Genomic DNA, 27,768 nt, shown 5'->3' with positions numbered 1-27,768 from the left:
AAACTTAACGGGATAATAGAACTGCAGACATTATTAGTTATGTTTAAAGCCAAAAATAGAGTATTTCTAGAGAACATGCAAAACCTTTTTGTGTTTACCTCAGAATATGAAAATCACAGAAGGAGATTTGATTTTAAGCATCAAGTTACTCGGACCACTTTAAAACAAATGTGTATTTCTGTTGCCGGTGTAAAACTTTGGAAATCTCAACAGAATGACTTCAAGGGTTGTACAGATATTGTGCAGTTTAAAAAAATGTATAAAGAGAGACAAATTAGGAAATATGCATCTGAAATTTAATTAGATGTTCATCTTTATTTGTTTTGAGATTGTAAATTTTTACTTAATGGGTTATTTTGCTTCAAGTTGTTGAATTCAATGAATGAAAAAAAGCAGAAGTGTTCTCCCATTTGAACGGAAAACCGACACAAGACCTGCTGACTTCCTGTGTGTTTTGTGTTTTTACTGCACAGATCAGATCCTGCTGCGCTGCGGGGATGTGACTGTAAAACACCAGGAGACACACACACAGCAGAGGTGAGAGGAGGAAAATGGCTCTCAAGGGTGTACTGTATGCACACACACACACGCACACGCACACACACACACACACACACACACACACACACACGCACACACACGCACACTAAGCCTCCCATCCTCCCAGAGGACTCGCAAAGCCCCTTCCTGTCTGTCCTCACCTTGGCAACAACATGAGGGATTTACATGCACAGAAACAACATAAACACACACACACACACACACACACACACACACACACACACACACACACACACAGGGCTTATTATAAAGCCTGTGTTTACCTCTCTGTGGCAGCAGACACACACCTCTGGAGACAAAGATCAGACAATTTGTGTTTGTGTTCAGTCAATAACTCACTTTATATTGAATATTGATAGAAAATATTCACATTCAAGAGTTAAGGAAAGGTATTGATATGCAAACAAGCATATCTCACACACACACGTGTCATTTTTGTGTCTGTTTAATTGTGTTCCTATGCTCCTGTGGTGCTCTGTGGTGATTTCTTATATTACATGTTTATTTGTTTATTTATTAATTTATTGTGTGTGTGTGTGTGTGTGTGTGTGTGTGTGGTGCTGTGGTGTGGTTTCCCAAATAATATATATCTAAAAATCATACTTATAAAAAATAAAAAATAAAAAATAATTATTCACGCATTTGACTGTTTTTCTTTTCTCTGCAGGCTGTGTTGTGTTTTTTTTTTAAAGAATCTTTTTTGGTGTTCAGTGTTTAAAAAGATGAAAGAGTCCTTACCTTTTTTTTTCAGCTGGGATGTCAGCTCTTAGAAACTGCCCTCCATCAAAACAAAACAAAAAACAGTGTTATGGGAGGAGTTTTCAGCTGATGGTGTGAGATGACAGGATGAATCCTTCTTACTTTATTCTATTTGTCCCAGACTTCCTGTATCAGTATCAGTGGATGAAGTCATGATAGTTTAGCACCACCTAGTGGCCGAAACGTCACAGGCCCTCCACTGCTGTCAGTCTCTGGGAGCTGCATGTGAAGGTTTGTCAGCAGATGGGATTATTGATCCTGAATCAATAGTAATTATAATCATAAATGGACAGATACACCAGAGCTTCAGCTGCGTCTGTACTTTGCCGAGGTGTGTGTATGTGTGTGTGTGCATGTGTGTGTGTTGAAGATGCCTGTTGGTGTGTTTAATTAAATGCTCCCAGCAAGGAGTGTGTAATCCTGTCCTTTCCCTGCTTCCTGCTGCTGTAATCCAGTTCACACTGCTGGAATGCACACACACACACACACACACACATTGATGCACTGTATAAATACCTCAGTGATATCGCCAATGAAAAGTTACCATGTGAGCGGTGGGCTGAGCACATCAACATGAAGACCCAGCAGAGAATTTAAGTTTTAAAAAGCCGTCTGGTTTTAACGTTCAAGACAAAATGTTTAACACTTTTTACACTGCAGCATGGTACTAGTGGACAGAGTACTACAAACTGCAAGTACTACTACTCTGCTAGTATCTGACTGCAGTAGAAGTACTGTTTCTCTGCTGGTATGTGACTGCAGTAGAAGTAGAAGTACTGTTCCTCTGCTGGTATGTGACTGCAGTAGAAGTAGAAGTACTGTTCCTCTGCTGGTATGTGACTGCAGTAGAAGTAGAAGTACTGTTCCTCTGCTGGTATGTGACTGCAGTAGAAGTAGAAGTAGTGCAGTAAAAATGTCCTGCAGTAAAAGTCCAAAGTGTCTCATGTCAAATGTCCTGGCAGTAAAAGTGACTGAGCTCCTTTTTCCAAACAGTAACTGTGTTAGCTGGGATCTTTTCCATGCAGTTAGAAAAGGAGGAGAGAACACGCTGCACACTGCATGCTTTTAAAGGGGCATTACACTCAACTGAAGTGAGGACACTGTAGACTCAACTGACACATGTGGGATAAACACGTAATCTGATGGTTGAGTCTACATGGTTCATTTATTAAAGATTTTTTTTTTTGCTAAATGGTCCTCGTTGCAGTTTTTCATGGTGCAGCTTTTATTGTGAAATTTGGAAAATGACAAAAAGTAGACTCAACAAAGAAGAAGCAGATTCCTCTTCTCAACTTTGCTGACTAAGCTTTTATTGTGAAAGGTTCCACAGTCTGTCATTGATCTCTGTGATGGATCTGATTTAAAATGTAGTGAACACTGTGCAAATCAGACTGCTAACAACTCCTATAGACTTCAAGTCTTTATGCTAAGCTAAGAGGAAATGCTAACTGAACCACTGGATGTACAGAGGAGAAAATGGTGTCCAACATCTGGTTTCAGTCTGGGGAAGTCAGGAAAAGGGGATTTTGACACAAGAGGTTGGAATTTTCCTTTAAGGCAGTTTCCTCACATCGCCTGTTGAGCAGCAGCAGGAAACACCTGGATCCCCTCGTGCCTTCAGACCATGAAGTAAGAAACCCAAACAGAAGACTCACACAGGACGCGGCGTTCGTTTTAAAAGCATTTTAATGGCTTTTTGCACATATGTAACAGAGAGGGGAGAAAGTCTACGGGTGCAGATCCAACTACCAGTGACCCCTGGTCCAGTTCACACTGACTCACTCGCCTACGGCCCCGCCCGCCCCACCCCGCCCCGCCCCACCCGCTATGGCAAAACGAGCGCCCACCCGCCCCCACCCCCCCTCCCCCCATCGTGGCATTGTTGATTGTGCAATATGAAGTTGTTTCTGGTTTACTATCGTTACAGTGACAGAGGAATGCACACTATATTTATCAAATTGCCAGAGAATGTAGCAAAAACGAAAATGACAGGGATCAAATCAGACCGCCGCCGAGAGCCGAGCCGCCACCCGATCAGTTACTTCTGCCTGGAGATGGGCCAGCACCACCCGGCTAACCCCACCTGGTATGGCAAAACAAGCATCTCCCCTTCCCGATTCCATTTTTTCCAGATTCTTGGGCCCGTTCCTTCACGTTTTACAGGCAAAAACAGGAAAGTACCTGATCAGGTTTGACAGCAGGACTCGGCGGCAGCGTCTGAGTCTTACCAACGCAGTGCTGAAGCCAACAAGCAAGCGACCTTCATTCTGCAAACATTACTTTACTTCCAGTAAATGCTTTAGGATCCACTTGCCCACTTAACAACAAAGCTTAAAGTAGTTTTTTGTTCCTTTTTTTTGTAATAGTAACATCTACGTCTCCATACTTGTCGGACTAAATAAATCTTAATAAACATACATTAACTGCGGAACTCAAAGTACATACTGTAGGAAAAAACATACTCCAGATAACTAAGGGCAGAAGTAAATGTACTGAAAACAAAAACCAAAAAAAAAAAAAAGTAAAGTATAAAATAAAACTTACTGGATGCTCTAAATTTTTGTCATGAGTTATTCGACATTCTTACTGGTCTTTAGTTATTTTTCCGGTCGAGCCGACGCGATTAGCTGAGCCTGACTCGACGCCTCCTTCATTCAGATTTGTGAGTGTACATCGTTATTATCATTATCGTTAATATTATTATAATTAGGGTTTTAGGTAAAGAAAGTTATACTGAAATGAAGCTTATTATGGTCGGTACGTCTTATTATTAGTAGTAGCAATAAGTGAAATTAAACACAGGTTTATTTTTTTTTTTAACAGTTTGTTATACACAAGTTATACATACAGTTCAAAGCACCGCGGGGCGATGCTTCAAATTACAGCCGCTCTTTGTTTTTCCGCCATGACGTTGCAATTAGACGGCAGCAGAAATGAAAACACGATGGTGAGAGTTTAGTCTCTGTGGTGTTTATTCGTCTATGGGAAAGCAGCATTTAGTACAAACAACACTGCATAATCTCAGCCAACTGTGGTTTTACCTCCGTCCATCGTCCATCATCAGAAACACACACAGCGACAGTGTTAATCTGCACTGTGAAAACGCTTTTCCACTGGTTTATCCTCGAGTTAACACCAGGAAGGCCGCAGGATTTTTGGTAAATCTAATTTCCTCTTTCCTTGCACAATTTTGAAAATCTTAGTTTTTTCTTTATAGCAGACACTGGATCAAGGAAGCGCTTGGGTGTTTTAATTCTCTAAAACCTCAAAACAGTTGATGTGGCTGCAGCCTTTCTGGTGCTAAAACAGTTTTAGTTAAGTGTTTTTAATGAGTTAAGTTCAATTTGTGAGTTTTGGTTACTAAACCGCAGCAAAGAAGAGACCAAACTGCAGCGTGCAGACGTCTGGTTTCCCTCCCGGTTCACAGAGAGCAGCTTCCACCGCGCGTCGCCTCCCCGACTGCCTGATCGCAGCGTGATCGCAGACCGGCAGCGCGGCGTAATTTGGAAAGCTTCGCCCCGCCGCGGTCTCGGTTTCCCCACCACAGAGGGATACAGGTCATCTTGCAAAGACAAAAGGCCTCGCAAAAAAAACTGAGGAAGGGCCCTAAGAAAACTAGCTACGACCTCCAACAGAACCAGACGACTGGGAGCGTAAACACAAACCCACGAAGGCAGTAGTCGACGAAAAGCCGGGACGATGAGAAAGCCGGAAGAGTAAAGAAAAAAAAAAAAGAAAAAAAAACATCAGGAGAAAGAAAACACAAATAATAGTCATAATAGTTAAGTTGGAATATTCTGGTAACTCCACTAGGTTGTTGTTGTTCAGCGGCAAACTCAGGTGATTTTTTTTCTGTTTTTATTTACTGATGGCAGCTGCCTGAAGCGTTTGCATACCCCTTTGAATTTTTATATTGTATACTGTGTGTTTTTTTTTTTCAATTAGATCTTGTATCTTGTTTTTTTTTTCTGCTCCTTATATCTTAAATAAAAAAGAGGATAATAAGGTGGTGTACTGTAGCTGTAGCTCTGAGCCGGACCGGACGGTTGATAGGCACAGAGTGGAGAGTTTTGGCTCGGAGCTTGCATGCTGGAGTCACGCTTTGAGAGGAGGAGGAGGAGGAGGAGGAGGGGAGGAAGATGAACGGGTGTTTGGGAGGTTCAGGCGTAAAGCCGTGTAGCAACTGTTAACGTAATAACCTCTGGATCCTGAAATAACATTCACTTTTAATGAAATGCTCCTCTAAATGAGTCAAAATGTAATTAAAAAAAAAAAAAAAAAATCACGTTGCACTGATTTGATTTGCACGTTCATCAGCAATTATTACCTTATGATGGGTATAATTTCATCAGTCGGATGATATTATTACATCTGGAAAATTGTCATATTAACAGTTTTAATTGCATTTTTGGCCGATTTAAAGGGACATTTCATTATATTTTGAGCAATTATTACATCGATGATTACAGTTATTACAGCGTCAGTTGCTAGGAGCCGCCTCTGGATCGAAGCTCCGATCAGTGGAAATAGACATCAAATATGTGACCGGAGAGCGACGCCTCGGGGCGACTCCACCCAGCAGCACCCAAGAGAGAACGAGGGGAGGAAAGAAGAGAAGAAGAAGAAGAAAGAGGAGGAGGAAGAGGAAAAGAAGAAGAAAGAGAAGAAGAAGAAGAAGAAGAAAAAGGAGGAGGAAGTGGGTAGCGTCTATTTCTTCTTGCTGAACAGACTGAAGCGTTTCTCCTTGTCTTTCTCTCGCTTGCCCGGGCTGGACTCCGCTGCCATGGCGACGGAGGCAGGGAGCGTCTGAGCGCGTGCGGTGGCGGCGGCGGCAGAGGGGGCGGAGCTATGGCTGCTGGGAGTGACGTCTGATCTGTCGCCCGACACGGCGGCCGAGATGGCCGAGATCCACGCGTTCATCTCCTCCTGCGGGACGGACAGGGAGGTTAGACACACACGCACACACACACACACACACACACACACACACACACGTACACAGAATGAGGGAACATTCATGAAACAGACCAATATATGACCAATTAACAGATAGAAATATTAATAGATAGATGGATAGAGTGATTGACTGATTGATTGATTGGTAATTTATTGATAGTGTGCAGGACAACAAAATACAGTTGCTGCTCCATTTAGATGCCAGCTTAGCATCTTTAAAACAAGATATATATGATGTATAGAAGTTTAATTAGTACAAAAAGATAAACAGCCTAATAAATAAATATTGTAAAATGTGTAAAACAGCATCACTGTTACAGCACATCATTACTGCCATGTTATTATAAATACAGATGTTGTAAATTTCTACACACCGCTGCATATCTGAGAGGACCTCTTTGCAAAAATTAAGTTTGACTCTTTTTTTTTTTTTAAGCCATCAGAAGTTATTTTTGGACCACAGTTTGGTTGCTGTATGACGCTCAATAACTTTAACTTTCTGCAGGGCGAGGGCTTACACCATGCACTGGGAATATAAAAGCACACAGAGTGTCATAAAGTTTTTAATTAATTTATTTATTTTTTATTACTTACGTCATCTTTGGCTTGGAAGAGATACTCATTCCCATCAGTGACTCTGTGGAAGGAAAAGGCTTTTAATTATCTGAACACTGAAGTTGCATTTGGTTTGTTTGGGGTTACAAGTTATTTCCACGACCTGCGGTCAGGTTATCAGTCCCTGACGTCGTCGTACTCACTTGAGTTTGAAGACGTGTTTCTTCTTCTTGTAGTCGAGCGCCACCTCGCACACGGCGTCCTTCAGGCTGATGGGAATCTCGCTGTGGTAGGGGATTCCCTGACTGGCGCTCTTCTGGTCCTTATAGAAACCCATTTCCTGCTGATTAATCACACAGTACACGTTGTGCCACGACCTGCGGGACACAGGGGGGAAGAGGTCGGTACACGCTCCGCTCACGCCACTTCAAAAACAAAACAAGAACCTGAAGGATCCTTCTGGATCGCTCAGGTTCAGAGCACCGCTTGGTAACTGGCTGCCATAACGCTCCACAGGATCAGTCTCTTCCATGCCTCCCAGTCATGTTAGGGTTACGGTTAGTGGATGTAAGCACCTGTGTGATGCATTCTGGTTGTGTTGTGTTGCATTTCGAGAGACGGGGTGTCACATCAGCGTCTCCTCATTTGCATAAAGTTGAGGTCAAGGCTACTTTATGCAAATTAGGGGCGTCCAGTGCGACTCGCTGCTTCTGGAAATTTCCGTCTAACTTTTAAACGAGCCGCCATCGATCTGAAACGAAGACAGATTCAGCAGCTACAGGCTTTATTTCACTGAAATGATTTCATAACATCAAAGAAAGTTTCCAAAAGAGCCGCCATGTTGCTCCGGTTTCAAATCCAGGAGAGGACGGCCCACTAGTGAAGTGTTTGTCCAATCAGGCAAAGCGAGGAAGAGTTTGCACGGTTATAGGAGAGAGCAGCTGTCAATCATCAGGAGTGACACGCCCATCAAGCCAATCTGGGAAGCGGTGTCAAACACACACACACACACACACACACACACCTGTGGACATGTACTGTAACTTTGCCATTCTGCACTGTGAAAATTTTCTGTTGTCCGGTTCTTAAGAAGTTCATGATCCTCGAGACAGATCTGTTGGGATGGAGGTTTGCTCTCTAAACAACGAATCAGCTCGTTTGATTTGATCACCAGCGCCGCCCTACCTGCTTGAAGCCTTCTTGTTATGCCCCTCCCACTCGTGCTTGCGGTGCAGGAAGCCCTCCAGCTGGGAGGTGGGCGAGTCCTGCTGGGTTTTGGCTGGAAGTGTCGCCGCCTGGCTGGCTTTACCCTTGCGGGATGCCCCGGGAGACCCTGTAGGGCTGGGCTCCGACACCCCGTTCACCGCCTCGCCCCCCTCCACATTGTCCTGGAGACCGAGGAGAGAGAGAGGGGAGTTAGTGGAGGCCGGCGATAGACAGGCAAGAAGCAAAACACACAAACTGACTCTCACATACACACACACTCCGTACACACACACACACATACACACACACACACACACACACACACACACACACACACACACACACACACACAGGTGCAGGAAATCATAGTTATCAGAGCTGCAGCATGCAGAGCAGAGCAGAATCACAGGCTGTGTAGTCACATTAAAAACCTCTGAACTTCACCACAATTTAATTATACTTGCCCTCGCTAAATAAAGGCTAAACGAGTTAAACTGCATAAATCAGCCCGTCGACAAAGTTTAATCTGACACACTGCAGTTAGAGGCTCAATTTACTACCTTCAGTCAACACCAGTGAACTCATATGATTTGAAAAAATTGGCGTACTACTGGCAAAATGAATCACCAGTGACTAGTTTTTCTATTTTTGTCATTTTCAAAACATGAGTGTAGTCTGAGTTGTCTGTTTTTGATACCCTGGATTACATTGTGAAAACTATCTGACGTTGGTTTTAAATTTATTTAAGAAACTCCACTGGACTTAAATCGAACTAACCAGCAAAGCCAAGCTGTGCAAAAATGAAGTGAAGGCAAACCAACTAAACCAAATTAAACTTAACAGAACCAAATTATGCTAAACCCAGATAAAAGCAGAACCAAATTTAACTGCAGTGTTAACTGAACAATAAACAAGCCAAAATAAATAAATAAATAAATAAATAACCCAATTAAAATAGTCTAACTAATCCAATTGAAACCAACCTCAAATTTAACTAACCTCAGGTGCACTACAAAGTTAACTGTCTGCCAAACCAATGCCTTCAGCTACATCAGCCTCTTTTATGGATTTTTACTTTTTATTTTTTTTTATTTTTAGCATATTAATGATGTGAGCTCAGCATTGGATTCCAGTACCGATTAGAAAGAGACATTTGCAGTGTTGAAACAGCAGAGACCGTCAGCGTGGTCCGTTCATGCACTGTTTCCAGATTTTAGGGCATGCATCATAAATCACATCACCACTCCACAACATACAACATGGTCGACAGTGTGAAGAGACAGGGAGAGCCAGCAAAAGGGAAGGAGGGAAGAACAAAAACGCACAAATCTCAAACAATTATCCACAAAATTGCTTGGAAGTCATTACTGAGTGTCATTATCGGTGAGGGGAGAATGCGATTGGCCTAGTATCAAAACAGATTTTATTTTTCCACACCACACCCACGCCAACCGGTCTCTTATTACCCCGTTACTGAGCTCTTCGATGGCGGGACCAGCGATCGACGCTCCTATTGAGAACTGTTCAGAGGCTGGACCAATCCTGGGAGCTTTTACTGAGAGACTGTCATGGGTTCGACCAATCCTTGGAGCTTTTACTGAGAGACTGTCATGGGTTTGACCAATCCTGGGAGCTTTAAATGGTCTTGTCCAGGGCTGGACCGATCCTGAGACTTTTACCGAGAACTAGTGAAGGGTTGGGTAAATCCTCAGAGCTTTTACTGAGAGATAATAAAAGGGCTGTGATAAATCCTGGGGCCTCTTACAGAGAAACTGTCAAGGGTGGATCAATCCGAGCTTTAATTGAGGTTATCAACTGACCTTTTAATTGGACCAATTTATTTATTTGAGGCAGTGTCAAGTGTTGGACCAACCGTTTTATTGAGAGTGTCAAGGACTAGGCCGGTCCTTGGAGCTTTAAATGATCTTGTCCAGGACCGATCCTGAGACTTTTACTGAGAACTACTGAAGGGAACAACAAATCCTTCAAGCTTTTACTGAGAGATAAAAAAAAAAAAAAGGCTGTAATAAATTGTCAAGGGTTGGACCAATCCTGGATGTCTTAAATGGAAAACTGCCAACAACTGGACCAGTCCTGCGAGCTTTAATTGGAATTATCAAGGCTGGGCCAGTCCTGGGAACTGTTACTGAGAGACTGCCAAGAGTTAGACAAATTTTGGGAGCTTTTATTTATACATGTAATGGACTGGACCAATACGATTATTTCAGAGAGTGTCCAGGGTTGGACCAATCCTGGGGGGTTTTACAGAATGTCAAAGGGCTAGGCCAATTCTGGGAGCTTTCACTGAGAGACTGTCATGGGTTAAAACCAAACCTGGGAACTTTTCTCAAACATGTCAAGGGTTGGACCAGTCCTGTGAGCTTTAATTGAGAGACAATGTAAGAGGTGGAACAAATCCTGGGATCTTTTACAGAGAAATTGTCAAGGACTGAAACAATCCTGTGAGCTTTCATTGAATCCTGGGAGGTTTTACTGAAACATATCAAGTGCTGGACCAATTTATTTATTTGGACCAAACCCAACAGATTTTACTAAGAGAGTGTCAAACGCTAAACTAATCCTGGGAGCTTTAATTGAGATTGTAAAGGGTTAAATCCAACCTGGGAACTTTTACTGAAACATGTCAAGAGCTGGACCAATCCTGGGAGGTTTTATTAAAGAGATTATGAAGGGCTGGGCTAGTTGTGGGAGCTTTTTGTGTTTTCCTGTTCTAGGATGTTTTTCACCAGATTCTGTCTACCTGAGCGCTGCTGGTGGCACTTGGCTAAGCCTTATGTCACTTTTGCACCTATAATTATGACAAAGAATGTGCTACCGCTATTTTAAGTAGTTCATTTTAATACTGTTCAGAAACCAGATTTAAATAAATATGCCTATTAAGATAACTATCCATGAATACATGTGCAGCCCCAGGATGAAATAAATGAACATGAGATGGAAAACAATAATAAAAAACAGAGTAAAGTAACTGTAGTGACATGGTAACAGTGGTGACAGCGTGCAAGACAACAGTAACACCAACACAACTACATGAGGACAAGCCACAGCTACAACATGAACCACTGATTCTGACAGGGTTTATTGGGGAATGTGTGTTAGTGAAGGAACGACTGATGGACATGCAACAGAAACCGTGAAGAGAAATGAAGAAATCAGAACATTAAACCATGAAAAACAACAGTGGCTGATATGATAATAATACAAAACACGATGTTGGTCACTGATCGAGATAATGAGGAGATACAAAACTGGAACCACCGGGATGGAATGGATCGGAGTGACTCTTTTCTCTGCTACAGCACACACACACACACACACACACACACACACACACACACACACACACACACACACACACACACACACAGGGACATGTCTCCGTGCTGATAAATATATGGGAATCAGTTCTGCATGAGGAGGAAGTGGAATGATTTTGAAGATGGACTTGTTCATGCACATATAATCTGTGCGCACAGGGACGTGTGCAGGAATATCACACGACTAACCAGATTATTTTCTGTGATAAAGAATGGAATGCATATTTTCTAGTTAATGGCGATGGATTTTTCAAGTTCGGTTTTAACAATTTTCAAGACGAAACTCATTCGCACACAATGAAGATGTAAACTTTCTGACTGAGAAAAAAACAATGAGGTTTGGTTTGTGGGGTGTTTATCTACCAGCAGTGATTTACAGCAGGGATGACGGTTACATAATAAGAGGGGGGATAAAGTCAGATTTTTTAATCATAATTTATAAAACTGCACCCGAACTGTTGTTTTAAATTCAATCACAGTCACTTAACTATTCATGAAATCTATAGTTTTTTGTTAATTTCTTATTTTGCTGTCATTTACGGCGGTGCTGTTTCTCCTCTGCTGATCAGGCTTTCACTACATAAGTTCATTTTATTACATTTATTTTACAATACTGACAATAAGGAAGCAATCTGAAGAAATCAGTTTAGACTCTGCTAACTTCCCATCAGCACTTGCCATTATTTTTTTCACTCTTTATACAGTGACTGATTCATTGTAAAAAATAATCAACCTATCAACAATGAAAATATTAGCTTAGTTTCAGTCTTACAATCTATTCAGTTAAAATTACTTTAAAATTTCTTGACCATCCCCCTGGTTATCTTAAAAAAAAAAAAAAAAAAAAAAGGCCATTAACTCTATATAATAACATTTAACATGCAGAAGTGTAAATGCTGTGGACTCGTTACATGTAATGGTATTTTACATAGAGCGTGTGTTGTATGTGTGATGTGGCACACATACTGTACTCTATGAGGAGCGTATGGTATGGAGGTATGAGGATGGGGAATGTGGGATGGAGACACACCTGGGCAGGTGGAGACAGAGACTCCTGCTCTTATTGAATTATTGTTTCCACAAAATCAAACCACACTGTCTGTATTTTGTTCTAAAAAACTGAAGTCCTTGCTGAACAAAAACTTTTTTCAGATAGTCTTTTTCACTTAAAATTCAAAGTTGAATTATTTATGTTTATATATTAAATATGTTCATTTTTGACAACGTCTCTACCATTACTAATATTTCTGAGTTATTACATTTAGACCAAAAATAATTTCAGTCTGGTGTGAATGATCACACTAAAGCAAGAACCATAACAAGGATTTATTTTAAGACTCTGTCAGAGTTATGTGGTACTTTAGCTGAATGTGCCAACTCTGAAATATCAATACAATTTAAAGATGCAAACACCTGCAGGACAGTGACGTGCTTTGGATTAAAGACCCACAGTTTCACAGTTTTTTATTGATTACTCATATTTCCTGCATGGCTTCTTTGTGTCTCTTATTATCTCTGTATTTTTTATATGTTGCATCTTATGCTGATGACGCCGCCCTTTACCTTAGCAAAAAAAAAAAAAAAAAATCTTAACGGTCTGTCCTTTTTTATATTTCTGTCCATCATAAATCCTTCACATATATATTTTTACCAAAATAATGATTTTGCCTATCTTGGCTGCCATCTCAGCTGTTCATATTCCACATAGTGAGTTTGTAAATGATGACATAAACTAGCAGAAACATTAACAGCTGTGGGGAGAGGATGACAGGAGTGTCGAGCTGAAAGGAGGAGAGAGGGACAAGAAGAGAGGAAGGAAAAGGAAAATGAGGGGAATGTATAAAACATAAATGTGTGTGAGTGTGTGTGTGTGTGTGTGTGTAAACGCATTTTGGGGTCCCACACACCACGCATGCAGTCTCACTCACACTCTGTCCAAATGAGGATTCACAATAAATGTCAGTAAATGTCTTCTTACAGACTCCACAGTTTCCTCATTCATAACGACGCTCCTTTTACTTTATCTGACTCATTTCCTGCTCCTCTGGTTTGGTCTCCTTTTGTAAAATTATCCCTTTTAAGTTTTAAGTTAAGGATGGAGAGTGATATCAGTGTTAAAGCTACAGTCCATCATATCACACAGTTTTTCTCTCTCACTAGTTTTCTTAAACTAATTACACAGTAAACATCAAGAAGCTGGGGAAGGAATTTTCTAAACATAAATTATTCTTACACATAAATTATTTTTTAAACGTATTTGTGTCAGAAAGAATAACTGGGGCCAAAAAAAAAACATCCACAGTGTTTTTCCACTGTTAGTAAAGCCATGGCATCAAATTAACAATAGGGACAGAGTGCAGTATGAAGATAAATGAAAAGCATTTCTAACCAAGCTACCTAACTTTATAAATAGACCTCAAGTTAGTTCCCTGACACTGCCTCACAAAATCACCTCCAGCTATACTTGTTATGGAGCAGAAACAGATTTAAACTGAGCCAGGCAGCGTGTCCACCAGGAGACTCTCCTTCCCACAGACGACGGCCTTTTCCTCGTTTTGAACGTGAAAGGAAGCGCTGCAGTTTATTTCTGACAGCACTGAGAGTTTAGACTTTGGTTTTTACAGCGCCAGAGGTTAAAATATTTCAATTTTTAGCAGAAAAGTGACGCACTTCACACCAGTTTCCAAGAGTTGGCATGTCTGAGATGTGATGGAGCTCTTTTAGATATTTTCGTTTGAACCATCTGTGCGGTAAAATCTTTAATTTTGTTGCTTGAGGTGCGTCTTCGCAGCTCTTACATTTTTCCACCAAAAGCATCAAGCTCAAATTAAAGAGCGTCTTCGATAGAGAATGCCTCCACATGCAAAAGCCGAACAGAAGCATCTTTATCTGATCTAATAAAGGATTTCAGTCGCCATTTTACAGTCTTGGGTCCAGCGCTTCCTACAAACATGTGATCAGTGCTGGAGCAGAGTGTCCAGGTGGACACAGGGCCTCGGGATAAAACCTGCAGCAGAAACTACATCAAAACTCTAATCAGGAAGCTACAGCTTCAAGGTGCAGCGCGCAGCATTTTCAAACATCAACATTTCCCGTTCAGTTTACTTTTCCACCTCGGAGGAGCTGCTGTAAACCAGTGAGACCACCAGTTTCCCCAGTGCCCAGGTTCCTCCGCATTAAAACCACATTTCCCATCAGCCCTGCATGTTCATGTCTCCCCTCTCCTTCCATGGAGAGGATCATCATGTTGGAGGTAAACTCTAAAGCTGCGTTTGCTCTGGAAGAACAGCGCCCTCTTGCTGTTTTGTGCCGTAAAGCAGCCCAGCAGACGAGAGGCTGACACCTGCAGCCTCATTGGTTTATGGTAATTACAGTGATGTTTCAAAACAGACGTGCATATCAGTTATTGATGTTAAAATGCTACGCGCTGCACCTTTAAGTTTAAACACATTATTACACTTATATATATATATAAAAAAAAAAAAAAAAAAAAAAAAAAAAAAGATTGACCAGGTAAGGGCTGGAAGAGTTTGCAAACGATAAATGCTGAGGACAAAGTGATAAATACAGGAGTGGACGTGAGTCTCGAGTGTGTGAGGAGGGACGGGATGATGGAAAACACACACACACACCCCGGCAACAATAAAGTCAATGATATCTGTGTGTCGGGTCAGTAATATCAGTGTGTGTGTGCAGCATGTGGAGTGTGTGTTCATGTGTTTGTTAATGTGTTAGTGTAATGGCGGTTGTATGTGTTAGTATTTTTGTCATTAGCATGTTCATGTGTGTGTGTGAGCAGCTGAGTGTTCTGGATGTGTGTGTGTGTGTGTGTATTTCTAATACTCAAGTGTGTTTTGGTACAGTTGAACTTGGAATGGATGTGTTTTGGTGCACATATGGGTATTTGGTGTATGTGTGTGTGTGTGTGTGTGTGTCAGGGCGCGGCGGCGGCCCTCCGGCTCTGCAGTGTGCTGCTGTATTTCTGGTAGGCAGGAGAGCGGTAACTAACCCTGGGAGACTCCTGGTCTGATGGCAGCCCGTTCTGAGACACCGGCTCACCCTCCCTGCAACACACACACACACACACACACACACACACACACACACACACACACACACGGAGTTAGATGCATGACTGATCACACTGTTACATATCTGCATACACTTATAACTCCATGCAGATGCACAAAACATGTTTTTAATAAACACACACACACACACACACACACACACACACACAGAGACACACAGAGACACACAGACACACACACCTCTGCTGTGGTGCAGCATCAGTGGGCGGGGCCTCAGTAGGTGGGGGTTGTCTCCTCCTCTCTTCTTCCTCTTGCCTTCTTCTCACTTCCAATAACTCCATCTGGACACACACACACACACACACACACACACACACACACACACACACTAGTCAGTTCATTTGTTTATATTTAACTGGGACGTCTCTTCGAGCGTCTCTTCCAGAGACACAGAGCGTCTTAAAAACTGACCGACTGTCTTGTGGTCACTGCAAAAATCTGTGTCTCAACAAGTCACTAAGTCTCATCTTCAGCGATTAATTCTTGTTTTTTTTCCAAACAAGGTAAAAGATCAAGTAGGGTGAGATGATCCACGTGTTTCCAATGCAGCTTCGCCTGTTTCAGATTTTTTTTCGGTAACAGGTATAAATATGTTGAAACAAGGCAGAATAAAGCTGAAAGTTGATTTATTTTGATGATTTAAAAAAAAACAAAAAAAAACAAACAGATTTGAACTGTGCAGATGAGACTGGCTGATGTTGTTTTACCGTGGTCAGCCTCTCCAGGGCGGAGAAGCGCTCCTCCCAGGTGGCGGCGGACTTCTCGAAGGCCTCGTGGCGTTTGATGAGCTTCTCTACCTCGTCCACGCTCTGGCCCATCTCCCTGCTGGACAGGTACGGCTCCTGGCCCAGCAGCCAGGCCTCGGCCACGCCGGCGTCCCGCGAGAACTGGTGCACCTCCAGCACTGCACACACACACACACACACAGAGCACGTATTCAGCAAACACTTCATACTCGTCCTCCATGTAGCAGCTGAGGAGGCTCCTTGCTGACTGCTGAAACAGTCAGTGTAACAGCTTCCCTCCAACATTATGAACCGTTAATGGTTAATAATAATTTGCACTGTGCAAAATAATAATCCAGTTCACATAATCAATTTCCTGCAAACATAATAAAAAGGTACCTACCACGTGTTTTCCTGTTAACGTTATTATTATTAATATGAATAGTGACTGAAAGACTGGATCAGTGACTTAATGAGTGACTTGCTGACTGGTTGTGGGACTGAATGAGTGTCTGCCTGACTGAATCTGACAAACATATCATGACTGACTGGCTGTCCAACAGGTTGACCAGCTTGTGGAGCGTCTTGTTGGCTGTTTGATCGATCGATGTGTTGACTGACTGACTGACTGACTGAATGTGACTGACTGACTGACTGACTGACTGACTGGCTGACTGACTGGCTGGTGAATGCACGAGAGTCCTCACCCAGTCTGAGCCACTCCCATCTGTCCTCCCACTTGTCAATCATGTCTTTCCTCTTGTCCGTCAACTGCAGCAACTTCTCTTTAATCTGAGAGCAGAATCAAGAGGAACCATGGGAAAAAAAAAAAAACAGTTTGTTGAGGAAATACACACACACACACACACACACACACACACACACACAACACAATGTCCAAAACATCAGAAACATCGTCCTGACACTGACGCCCTGCAGCTCTGTCTATATTTTATAGTTAAAACTACATTTACATGGAATTAGATGGAATTGTTGTATAAGATTTCCACCAGAATCACAAAACTCCCTCCCTCCCGGTGTATTTGTGTGTGTATTTGTATGTGTATTTGTTTGTGTATTTGTGTGTGTTGCTGGGCTCGCCGGCGCCCCCTCACCTCCTCGGAGGCGTAGTGCTTCCTGGCCAGCAGCGCCTTGCCCAGCTCGATGCAGGAGGTGAAGCTGTCGTTTCGGGCGTCGATCTCGGCCTTGATGCCCTGGTGGTTGTTCATCAGCAGCTCCACCGACGACACGTCCCTGACACACACACACACACACACACACACACGAGCAACACACAGCATGTGGGCAGGAATATTAATAACCAGCATCCGCAGCTCCGGTTACACACCATTATAAGAGTATTTTTATTGCTCTTTAATACTATAAGAGTGTAAAAAAAATAACATATATGCTGGTATATTTTACTTTAATTATTCCTATAGGGTATGCAAAGGTTTTTTTCTTACATTCTTTGTGTTGAGCTACTTTATTTATTTTTGTTACTTGTTATGTTTATTTTTCTAAAGATATATATTGTTGTTAGGTATATGTTGTGCAGCCTGATATTGTTCCTGTGTAATTTCCGGACAAGTTGCTGCTGTAACACAAGAATTTCCCCATTTGGGATCAATAACATACATCCATGAACTCCTCAGTCTTTAAAGGTCTTTCTTAGTTTGACCAGCAGCAAAAAACAGAGAAAAGGAAGACAGCTTTAGCATCTTGGTGATCTTTGTGAAGCTGGAGTCAAACAGCGCTGGGCATTTTTATGTGATAAATGCATCACATCATATCAGCCACATCCTGTGTGTGAGCTGTGTCTTGCATATGTCTGCTTTCTTTTCCATCTGTCTTTTAAATGTGTTTTTCTGCTGGAATAAAATAAAATAAGAGGAGGTCTGGGCCCCGGGGCCGTACCTGCAGCGGGCCGCAGGACGGATCGGCTTTCACAGACAGAGACAGAGACGCTGGAAATTCACTGATAAAGTGATTATCATCACATGTCCCTCCTGCTGGACTGACTCTCTGACCTCTCAGCTCCTCTTTCCTTCACTCCTCTCTTTTCTTTCTGCCGTCTGTTCCTCGCTCTGAAACCTGTCGCTCGGTTACAGCTCAAAATCTTTGTTAGTTCCACTTTTTAGATTGTAAGATTTAGTTTATGTCCATTCTGTTGGTTTATTAACTTGTCAGCTAAAATGGACCTGACATACCGCAAAAAAATCGGCCCTTTAACAAGCCATTCATCTTCAAATCTGCTAGTGGAATGAGATAATCCCACCTGTTTCCAAAGCTGATTAACGAGTTTCCAGGATTTTTTTTGGATCCTTGTGGGCTGATTGGCCAGAACCGACCACGGCCACTCTCTCTGCTTAAAATACACACCGTGGCTATTTTTGATGGGAGCCACATCAAGCAAAACGCTGCCACTTCTGAAACGCTGAAGGAATCAAGCAGTTCCTCTGCCTTGTTTCAACACATTTAGACTTGTTTACAGAAAAACATCCTGAAACAAGTGAAAGGGCACGGGAAACAAGTGGGATTATCTCATCCCACTGGCAGATTTTTTAGCTTGAATAAACCCAGTGGCAGAGCCGTCCCTCTGTCTCTTTTGACTGCCAGATTATTTAAAACTGGGGGGAAAAACAGACTAATGGCTGGGATTAGACCTGGATAAAAACCTGCTTCCACTTAAACTGCATGTTTGGTTTCAGGTCAGTCGCTCGGCGGATGAATGTCAGACAGACAGAAACAGACGGTCAACAGATCAGCCAGCACAACACACAGAGCAGGACTGAAGAGAGGTCAAACACACACACACACACACACACTGACCTGGGCTTCTCCTGGGCCTCTATCAGGCGGATGACGTCCTCCATCCACAGCATCAGGTCTCGCACCATGCTGAAGAAGCGGAACTTGTCTCCGGTGTCGACCAGCTTCAGCCGGCGGCCCTCCGCCGCCTCCAGAAGGTTCTTCCAGGCCTCCAGCACCTGGCAGGACACAGCGAGAGGCCGACGCTCAGACCAGAGAGCAGCGGCTGGCAAACTCACACCCACAACCACTTCACTCTTATGAGGAAGCTGATTTTTTACACATTGTTGTTTGTCTCCTAATGAGTCAAAAACAGATTTGAGCTTCATGTTTTTTGCAGCTGTAGGTTGAATAAAGGTTTTGTAGTTGCTTTAAAAATCTCCCAGCATCCAAATCTCCATCAGGGAGGAACACTGGGGGATTGTCTTAAAAGTGTCAGCAGCAACTGGAAATGTGAATTACCTGAGGCAGTTTGTTGTGTGTGTGTGTGTGTGTGTGTGTGTGTGTGATCAGGTAGACTAGCCAATAAGCTGACTTTATCGAAACACAAACCCAATCAGGTGGATCAGTGACGAAGCGAACACGGCGATCGTTTAGAAAAGCGAGGAAAGCTGACCAATGTTGCTCCTGCTGTTCTCAGTTTATGTTCTCAGAGCTGGTGACGTCCAATGTGGCCACCAGGGGGCGCAATGTGCGCCTTCTGATTTCTTGGCGGTTCACAGAACATGTGACTTGAAGGACGTTTGTGCGCTTCAAGCACCAATCGGCAATTTGCGCAGATCGGGTCGCAATATTCAAACACGGTCCACCTCCATGCGGACCGTGTGGACCGCCTGTGACGGCCGGGGCGTCAGAATCCAAAATCCAGACTGAGGCTGGAAAAGATTAAATTTAGAAATCATTTCAAATGTTGGCGTTGCGGCTGGTTTGTCCGGCCGCTGCCCGTGAAAACGCTCAGCATCGCCTCCTCGCTCCTCGGAGACGGTTTCCAGCCACAGATGCAGAGACACTGAGACAACGTTCACAAAGCTGATGGAGACACTGCTGCAGAAGACTCGGCCAGCCGCGACGGCCAGACAGCGGACAAGCAGCTAGGTTTACGCCAAAGCTTACCAAAAAAAAAAAAAAAAAAGAAAGAAAGGAAAAAGACTTGATCGCACTATGTGCAGAAAATGACAGAACTGCATCTAAAAATGGATGCAATGGCAGCTAGCCTTCAAGCCTAAAACCTCTCTCAGTTTTCATTTTCACTGACTAACCAGACCCAAACTGTATTTGCAAATTATTATCAGCGTTTGTTTTAACGTTCTTGGAGGAGCAGGTGGGTGGAGTTTACAGCTCATTATAAGACTCAGGCAAGTCGTCAATCACAGTGTTGTTTAACACGCCCACCCACCCGGCACGCAAGAAATATAAAACAAACCATCAAGCATTTGCAAATCCCCGGGTCTGCGGCGGACGCGAAGCAGGAGCTAAACCGCATGACACGACTAAAATGTCACCAGAGGTCACCGACATTTTAGTCGAAGTGCGAGAATACAAAGTCTAAAAAACTGCAGCCCAAATCAACATCGATGCAAAGCCAAGGTTTCTGGTCAACGGCAGAGTGTGGGCTCACCTCTCCCTTTCTCCTCTGGGCGGGACAGGGAGGATATGCAGGGAAACGACATACAGGGAACGGTCAAAACACAATGCCATCAAACACACTCAGTGCTTACTGTGACTAACACACCCACTCTGATTGGACAGGACCCAGGCGGCGGCGGCTAGCGAGGCCGCGTCACCAACGCTCAGCGTCTACGGCGCTATTCGGGCAGTTCAATATCTTCTGAAAAGTTCTCAACATTTTTCTTCTGGAGTCATAAAGAAAACTTTACGATGCATTTCTCAAGATGGTTGATCCCAAAAAAAAAAAAAAGGAAAATGTGCCTTGCCGGTTTTTAATTTGACCGGTGAGATTTTAGTTTTTCTTTCATCCATCTCAGGAAACTGACTTCACTGATGCCACAGCGCTCCTCTGTCGCTGAGACTCACCGAGCAGGAAGAAGAAAGGTTGAGATTTTTTACAGAAAATATTAACTTGTGGAAAAGTAGCAACCACAAAGGTCGAATTTGGAGGAATAACCCTTTAAAACTTGACTTGTGATTTGCCCGTGTAGCAGCACACAGGATGAGACACAGTATACTGACAGGGTGAGGAAGACATTTCTACCACGGTCATTAAACGCACCGCAGCATGGAGGGCAGTCAGAGGTTTTATTTCACACGTTCACAACCATGGACAGTTTGGTGTCAGCCGGCCTGGATCACCATGGCAACCTCACACCGCCCGGCTGACGCCTCAACATATCACGCTTTTCTTTTTCTTATTCTCTGTGATGTTGTTCACGGTGCGCTTCTGTTTTTTGGTTTTATTCCACTCGAAAAGACGCTTTTTTTTTTTTTTTTTACACTGTCATATCTCACTCTCAACAATGTTTTTCTATCTACGGAAGCCCTAAGTGGCCAAACATCCACACTTTTTATTGACTCCCCGTGATAATGTGTTAATGTACTCCAGTCATTTCTGTCAGCATCTCCAAATCACAGCTGCTTTCTCGAGATAGCAGGATGATCTCAGGATAACAAAACTTTTCCAAGATAATGACATAATTAACAAAATTAAATCGGCTTTTCTAAGGATTTTTTTATCTCACTCTTCATAATGTTGCTGACACTGTTTGTTGTTGCTCACGCTTTTCTAACATTCTCAGAAATGTTTGTTAATTTTTTTTCCGATCTCAGCGATGTTGCGAACGCCTCCTTCGTGTTCCCAGCAGCAAACATCGCTCTCAGACGTCCGCATCACTTTAAACATGCGGCTAATATTCTCTATTTCAGTGTCATAAATGTGGAAATCATTTGTCTGTCTCACCCTCAGCAGCGGTGCGAACATTTGTTCTGTCTTTCTCAGCGATGTCAGCTCACGTTTCTTCTCATTCTCAATATCGTTGCACTTAAAACACTTTTCAACAAGTTTCAAAGACGACCTGACCTGCACGTTTAAACAAAGACTGACGGGTTTGAGTGACGACATCGCTCTCTAACTGGAGAGAAAACCTGCTGTCTGCTGTATTTTGACCATGCCCTGTACGCTTTACCATGATCTACAGGGGCCGGGCTGCACCTTGATCACTTTAAGACGATAATCCTGATGACTTTGCCAGATGATCACAATTATTAATCAGGCCTATAAGTCCTGATGATCTGAAGGAGGAGATTGTGTCACTACACTTTCAGCATATGGACGTAACTGTGAGTCCCAGAGCCGAGGGGAGGGGGGGTAACACTCTGAGAAAAAACCCAGAATTTTGGAGGTTAAAGTTGGAAATTTAAGAGGAAAAAATAACAGATTGTTGACTTTAATCTGAGAAATTCTGAGTATTTTCTCTGACTGTTACCCCCCGACAGCGGCCTTCTGTGTTTTTGTTTCTGTGGAAAGAGAAGAATTGAACCTTCACCCTGCGTCTTCCCTCTCCAGCTGACCTGCTGACATTTTGTCCACAAGCTCGACGAATCCGAAATCAGCGTTAAAGTATATTTCCCAAACAGCAGCTGTGCAGAGGTAGTACAGCAGCAGTGCAGCATGCATACAAAAAGGAACTTTTTTTTTTTTTTTTCCCCTGTTCCAGCGGCTGCAGCCTCATCAGCACTGGGCTCAGATCAGTTTCAGTCCAGCCAGTCAGAGAGGGAGTTTTTCTACAGTTTACCCATGAAAAGAGCTTCAGCACAGGGAGGTTCTCATATCAAGCAACAGAATTTTAAAATGCAAAAGTTTAGAAGGCATCATGTTCTGGAGAGATGAGGAATATGCATCAACTGTGCAAAAAAAAAAAAAAAAAAAAAAGCCAATTTTCCCTGGGTTGTTTAGTTTCCTCTCGAGCGGCTGGGCTGTAACCTGAGCCCGGCGCTGAGGTGTGCATGCTGAGGCGCTGCAGCTCACCTCCCCCTCTCTCTTCTGGATGTCGTCGGCTTTATCTCCGGCGTAGGCCGACTGCAGACGAACGGCGTCCTCCTGCAGCTGCCGCACCTGCAGGGGGGAGAGGAGCAGGACAAGGCTTCTGTTTAAACTCCTGAGAAACATCTACATTTGATTGATTGATTGACTGATTGAAATTTATTCTCGGAAGACAGTTGAGGTTTCCCTCTTTTACAATGCCGCCGAGATACACTTTAAAATACATCAACAACAAATAGGATATATCTCATACATTATAATGACAGGAAATACACATAATAAACAGAAGAAAGGGAAATACACATAATACACGTTCATAAATAAAGTTATAAAACTGGCTTATGCAAAATTAGAAATGCGCCTGGACTTCAATTAAAACAGTTACAATTAGAAACACAGTGGCGAGTGATAAAAGAGTTAAATTCTGCATAAGTGGGTAGACTTTCCAGTTTTAAATTGTGTAAAGTCTCATCATACTACCCTGGCCAGCTCTCAGCTCAGAGTGTGTGTGTGTGTGTGTGTGTGTGTGTGTGTGTGTGTGTGTGTACCTGCGTGCCCAGGGCCTGGATGTCGTGCTCGAAGGTGGTGTGCATCCTCTGCAGCGTCTCCACGGTGTTCTGGTCCCTGCCCAGCTCCTCCGGAAGCTTCTTGTGCTTGTCCAGGATGCGGTTCAGGATCTCCTTGGCGTCGTGGTAGAACTTGTGCAGCTCGTAGGAGGCGGCGAGGATCTGCGTCCGGGTGTCGATGAGCTCCAGCAGGTCGGCCCAGGCCTCGTTCAGCCCGTCCTTCCACTCGGCGATGGTGGCGGCGTCGCCGTGGCCGGCGTTGATCAGCTCGTCCGCCAGACGGTTGACGCCGTCCACGCGCTCCTGGCCGATGTTCCCCGTGTCGCGGGCGAACTCCCGGAAACGCTCCTGCAGCATCTGGAGGAGGAAGGAAGGAAGGAAGGAAGGAAGGAAGGAAGGAAGGAAGGAAGGGGCAGAAATGACAAACAGAGAAGTGAAACTGCTGGAAACATAACCCACCACCCAAATTTTTGTGCTGCATTCACTGTCATGTTACTGTCTTATTTCTCCTTTTTTGGCTCATGGTTTAGTTGTTATTTTTGTGATTTTTTGAGATTTTTAAAAATAGAAACAGAACGGGCCTCCATCATAATACAAGGAGAAAACCTGAAACATTAAATGAGGTGGACGCACTGACATAAAGCACACAACCAGCCAATCACACTTTTAGGTATCGCTGCACAACACATCCTTAGCTTCAAACATCATGAATGTCGTTATTGCTATTTCTATTTATGTTTTGAACCACAGTTCCTTTTTTTTGCCAATGTGAATGTTTTTCTTGAAAACTGCTTTTTGGCTCCGCCCACTGGGCTTTATAACTGAACCAATCAGATTATTTCTGCCTCCGAGACACTTTTCCGGAACTGAAACTACAAAAATCTTTCCAGTCCACGTCTTTACGCCGTCAAATCACAAAGGAGAAGGTATCAAACGTGTGCAGTCTTGAATTCAGTGATGCACTGTTGTACAAAGCAGTGTGTTAGTTCAGGATGTGTGTGTGTGTGTGTGTGTGTGTGTGTGCGTACGGTGACGTGCTCGTAGTCCTGGCCCAGCTCGTGCGAGCCGGCCACCACCTCGCGCTCGGCGATCCACTGCTCCAGGTCGTCCACCTCGCGGTTGAGCTGGAAGAGGCGGAAGCGCTCGTCCAGCTTCCCGCGGCGTTCCTCCGACAGGTCCTTCAGGCCGGCGTACAGCTTGTCCACCTGCGACTGCCGCATGCCGATCCGCTCGCTACGGGCCGCCGGGGGGGACAAGAGGAGGAGGGTTTAGGACGTCACAGCGCCCACGGCCAAACTCAACCCAGAACCCACGGTCATCTCCTCCTTTTTCTGTCTTTTCTTCCTTGTTCATTTTTCTTTCCTTCTGTCAGCTGACATCATGTTAAATGATCTTCTATTAGCTGAAGTTTAATTAACTATCAATTCACCATTTATTAATGACGGTTATTATAAAGTGTTAATAATAATGGTTGAGAATAACAGAACAAAACATCCATGTGCTTGTTCCTCATGCATGGCCCCTTTACCTTCATCCTCTGACTTCCTACCTCTGACCTCTGACCTGTGACCTGTGACCCGTGACCCGTGGTCCTCACCTGTCCGGGTGGCCGGCAGCCACCAGGCCGCGGCTGGTGTGGGACAGCTGGTGGACGGTGTCGGCGTAGTCCTCCACCGCCTGCTCCAGGATCTGATGCTTCTTCAGCATGGCCACCGAACTCTGCTCGTCCTGAACCAACACACACAAACACATGAAGACAGAGACTCAGGAGAGAGAGAGAGACACTGAGAGCATGAGACAGAAAGAGAGAGAGAGTGTGAGAGAGAGAGAGAGCAGGATGGAAGGAGAGAAGAGCTAGCAGACAGATGTATGGATCCCAAATAGGGAAATTCTTGAAGAAGTGAAAATGAAGATTTGACATGATTCCAATTTGGCCAGTCTTCCTTTCCTAAGATGGTGACGGAATGAACGCCGTCACCTTCCTAAGGACAAAAAACAAACAAACAAACAAAAAAAAAAAAAAACAGGCCAACATCCTCCTCCTCCCCCTCAGTGCTCGCCCAGCCCAGATTGACTCTCGCTGTGTCCGCTCGCTGTTTCTCCTCACTACATTTCCTTTTTTCTGCATCTATTAGAAACCGCACTATCACACACACACACACACACACACACACACACACACACACACACACACACACACACACAGCTAGTGGCTCACAGGTCATGATGGAGAGGGTTAGTTTGGTGTTTTAAGAGAATCCTGCTCACTCTGCCTTTATGAGGAGTTTTTGTAGAGACGTTTTCAGATCGCTGTACCAACACAGAGTAAAAAGTAAAACCAGATTCAGTTCACCACAGCAGTGAATTCACCACAAACAAACAAACAGCAATGTGGTCGTATTAGATCAGACTAATTGACCACTAATTGATTTAAGATCTCTGCTGAGATTTCAGCGTCAGGTTTGACCTCTAACAGGACAAACTCAGAGCGACACCTCACCACCACCATCACATTCAGACAACGCTGAGGCGACGGAGTGAAGCTCTGTGTTTAAAAACCGTCTGAAGAATTTAAAGAGTACGAACCAGAGCGAGCCGACTGGCAGAGACCGAGCAGGCAGGCAGGCAGGCAGCAAACTGACTGCCTGGTTTTAATTAAACTGCCAGCAGATACACAGAAAACCTGCAGCAGGAGGAAGTCAAAGGTGAAGTAAAACTCAGAAACAGGAAGTTTTAACCCTGAAGGCCGTGCACACACACACACACACACACACACACGCACACAAACACAGACACACACGCACACACCGTGTAATGAACAACAACAAGCAGCTAACACCCTTCTCTGATCAGAAAACAAAACCCCCTGCAGCAGAAACACTCGGTGCGTTCCTCACACATCAGCCTCAAGGCCAAATCACCAAATAGTCCAGTAATTTTAGGCCAAAATTGGGGTCAACCTGGGACAAAGTGCAAGAGAAGCAAACTCAACTGATTCTGTATCCTCAGTTTGTCCTGAGTGAGGGGGAAAAAGTCCCAAGGAATCCCATTGGTGGAAAGTTTTGAAAATCACCTCTATATGACCACATATTACCAAAAAACACTGTTTTTAACACACAGGGGAAAGGGGTTCAAAATTTTACCTTAAGATATCACTATAAAAATTCATTTACTTTAAGATATCACTATAAAAATTCATTCAATTAAAAGGTTACTATATATATAGTAACCTTTTAATTCACTGTTTAAATATCTGTTCTGGCATTTATTCTTTATATTCCTTATTAGCGCATATCAAATCAGATAATGTGTGATATGCATGTGTAAACAGAATAATTCAAAGAACTTGTAATTGACTTTTTTTCTTGTCTTTGTGTGTGTAATCAACTTGTGAATTTTTATAGTGATTTCTGAAAGTCAAATTTTGAACCCCTTTCCCCTGTGTGTTAAAAACAGTGTTTTTTGGTAATATGTGGTCATAAATAGGTGATTTTCAAAACTTTCCACCAATGGGATTCCTTGGGACTTTTTTCCCCTCACTCAGGACAAACTGAGGATACAAAATCAGTTGAATTTTTTTCTCTTGCAATTTGTCCTAGGTTTTTTCATAAAATGACTGGACTAAAATGAGGGAAACAGCTTGTAATGCAGGAAGTTATGTGTGTGTGTGTGTGTGTGTTTGTGTGTGAGTTTGTCAAAGGCCAAATTAAAATTCTGTCTTTAGTTGCTCATGCACAGTCTTATTTGTTCTGTTTCTTTTATGATAAAATAGTATTTACTGGTTTTTGCTGCCCCTTCCTGGCCTTCTGACCAGTGGCCCCGCCCCCTCCAGGCCTTCTGACCTGTGGCCCCACCCCCCTCTTGACATGTGGCCCCGCCCCTCCCGACCTGTGGCCCCGCCCCCCTCCCGCCGTACCTTGGCCTTCTCCTCTGACATCATGTACAGCTCCTGCTCGCTCATCCAGGCCTCGGCCTCGGCGGCATCGAAGTAGTACTGCTGGGCCTCGTGCGCCTCGCCGAGCCGCGTGTGCCGCTTCTCCGTCTCCTTCCTGATCTGTTCCCATAGCGACTGCAGCTCGGCCAGCCGCTGGCGAATCAGCTCGGCCGTGGGGCTGTCCTCGCGCAGCACCTGCTGGCTGCGCTCGAAGATGTCGTCGTAGCGAGGCTGGTGACCCTGGATCTCCTTCTGCAGGGTCTGCGGGG

The 27,768-nt window shown here is 43.7% G+C and overlaps 1 protein-coding gene across 2 annotated transcripts in view; it reads right to left on the bottom strand.

Moving 5' to 3' along the window:
* Positions 1-6,027: 6,027 nt before the first annotated feature.
* LOC115373013 (spectrin beta chain, non-erythrocytic 1-like) overlaps positions 6,028-27,768 on the bottom strand; it is a 139,512-nt gene continuing 117,771 nt past the window's right edge. For both annotated transcript variants that reach the window (XM_030071212.1, XM_030071211.1), the window contains 15 exons: positions 27,482-27,760; positions 25,163-25,293; positions 24,594-24,798; positions 23,548-23,922; positions 22,985-23,071; positions 19,024-19,181; positions 17,307-17,445; positions 16,899-16,983; positions 16,174-16,370; positions 15,647-15,747; positions 15,385-15,439; positions 8,017-8,219; positions 7,035-7,208; positions 6,871-6,913; positions 6,028-6,246 (listed from right to left, as the gene is read on the bottom strand). In XM_030071212.1, coding sequence (XP_029927072.1) covers positions 6,028-6,246; positions 6,871-6,913; positions 7,035-7,208; positions 8,017-8,219; positions 15,385-15,439; positions 15,647-15,747; positions 16,174-16,370; positions 16,899-16,983; positions 17,307-17,445; positions 19,024-19,181; positions 22,985-23,071; positions 23,548-23,922; positions 24,594-24,798; positions 25,163-25,293; positions 27,482-27,760 — 2,451 coding nt within the window. The remainder of the gene's footprint in view (positions 6,247-6,870; positions 6,914-7,034; positions 7,209-8,016; positions 8,220-15,384; positions 15,440-15,646; positions 15,748-16,173; positions 16,371-16,898; positions 16,984-17,306; positions 17,446-19,023; positions 19,182-22,984; positions 23,072-23,547; positions 23,923-24,593; positions 24,799-25,162; positions 25,294-27,481; positions 27,761-27,768) is intronic.

This window comes from Myripristis murdjan, chromosome 15 (assembly GCF_902150065.1).
Source record: "Myripristis murdjan chromosome 15, fMyrMur1.1, whole genome shotgun sequence".
Taxonomy (NCBI): domain Eukaryota; kingdom Metazoa; phylum Chordata; class Actinopteri; order Holocentriformes; family Holocentridae; genus Myripristis; species Myripristis murdjan.
The sequence above is the reverse complement of the archived record's forward strand: the minus strand, read 5'-3'. Positions and strand labels throughout refer to the sequence as shown.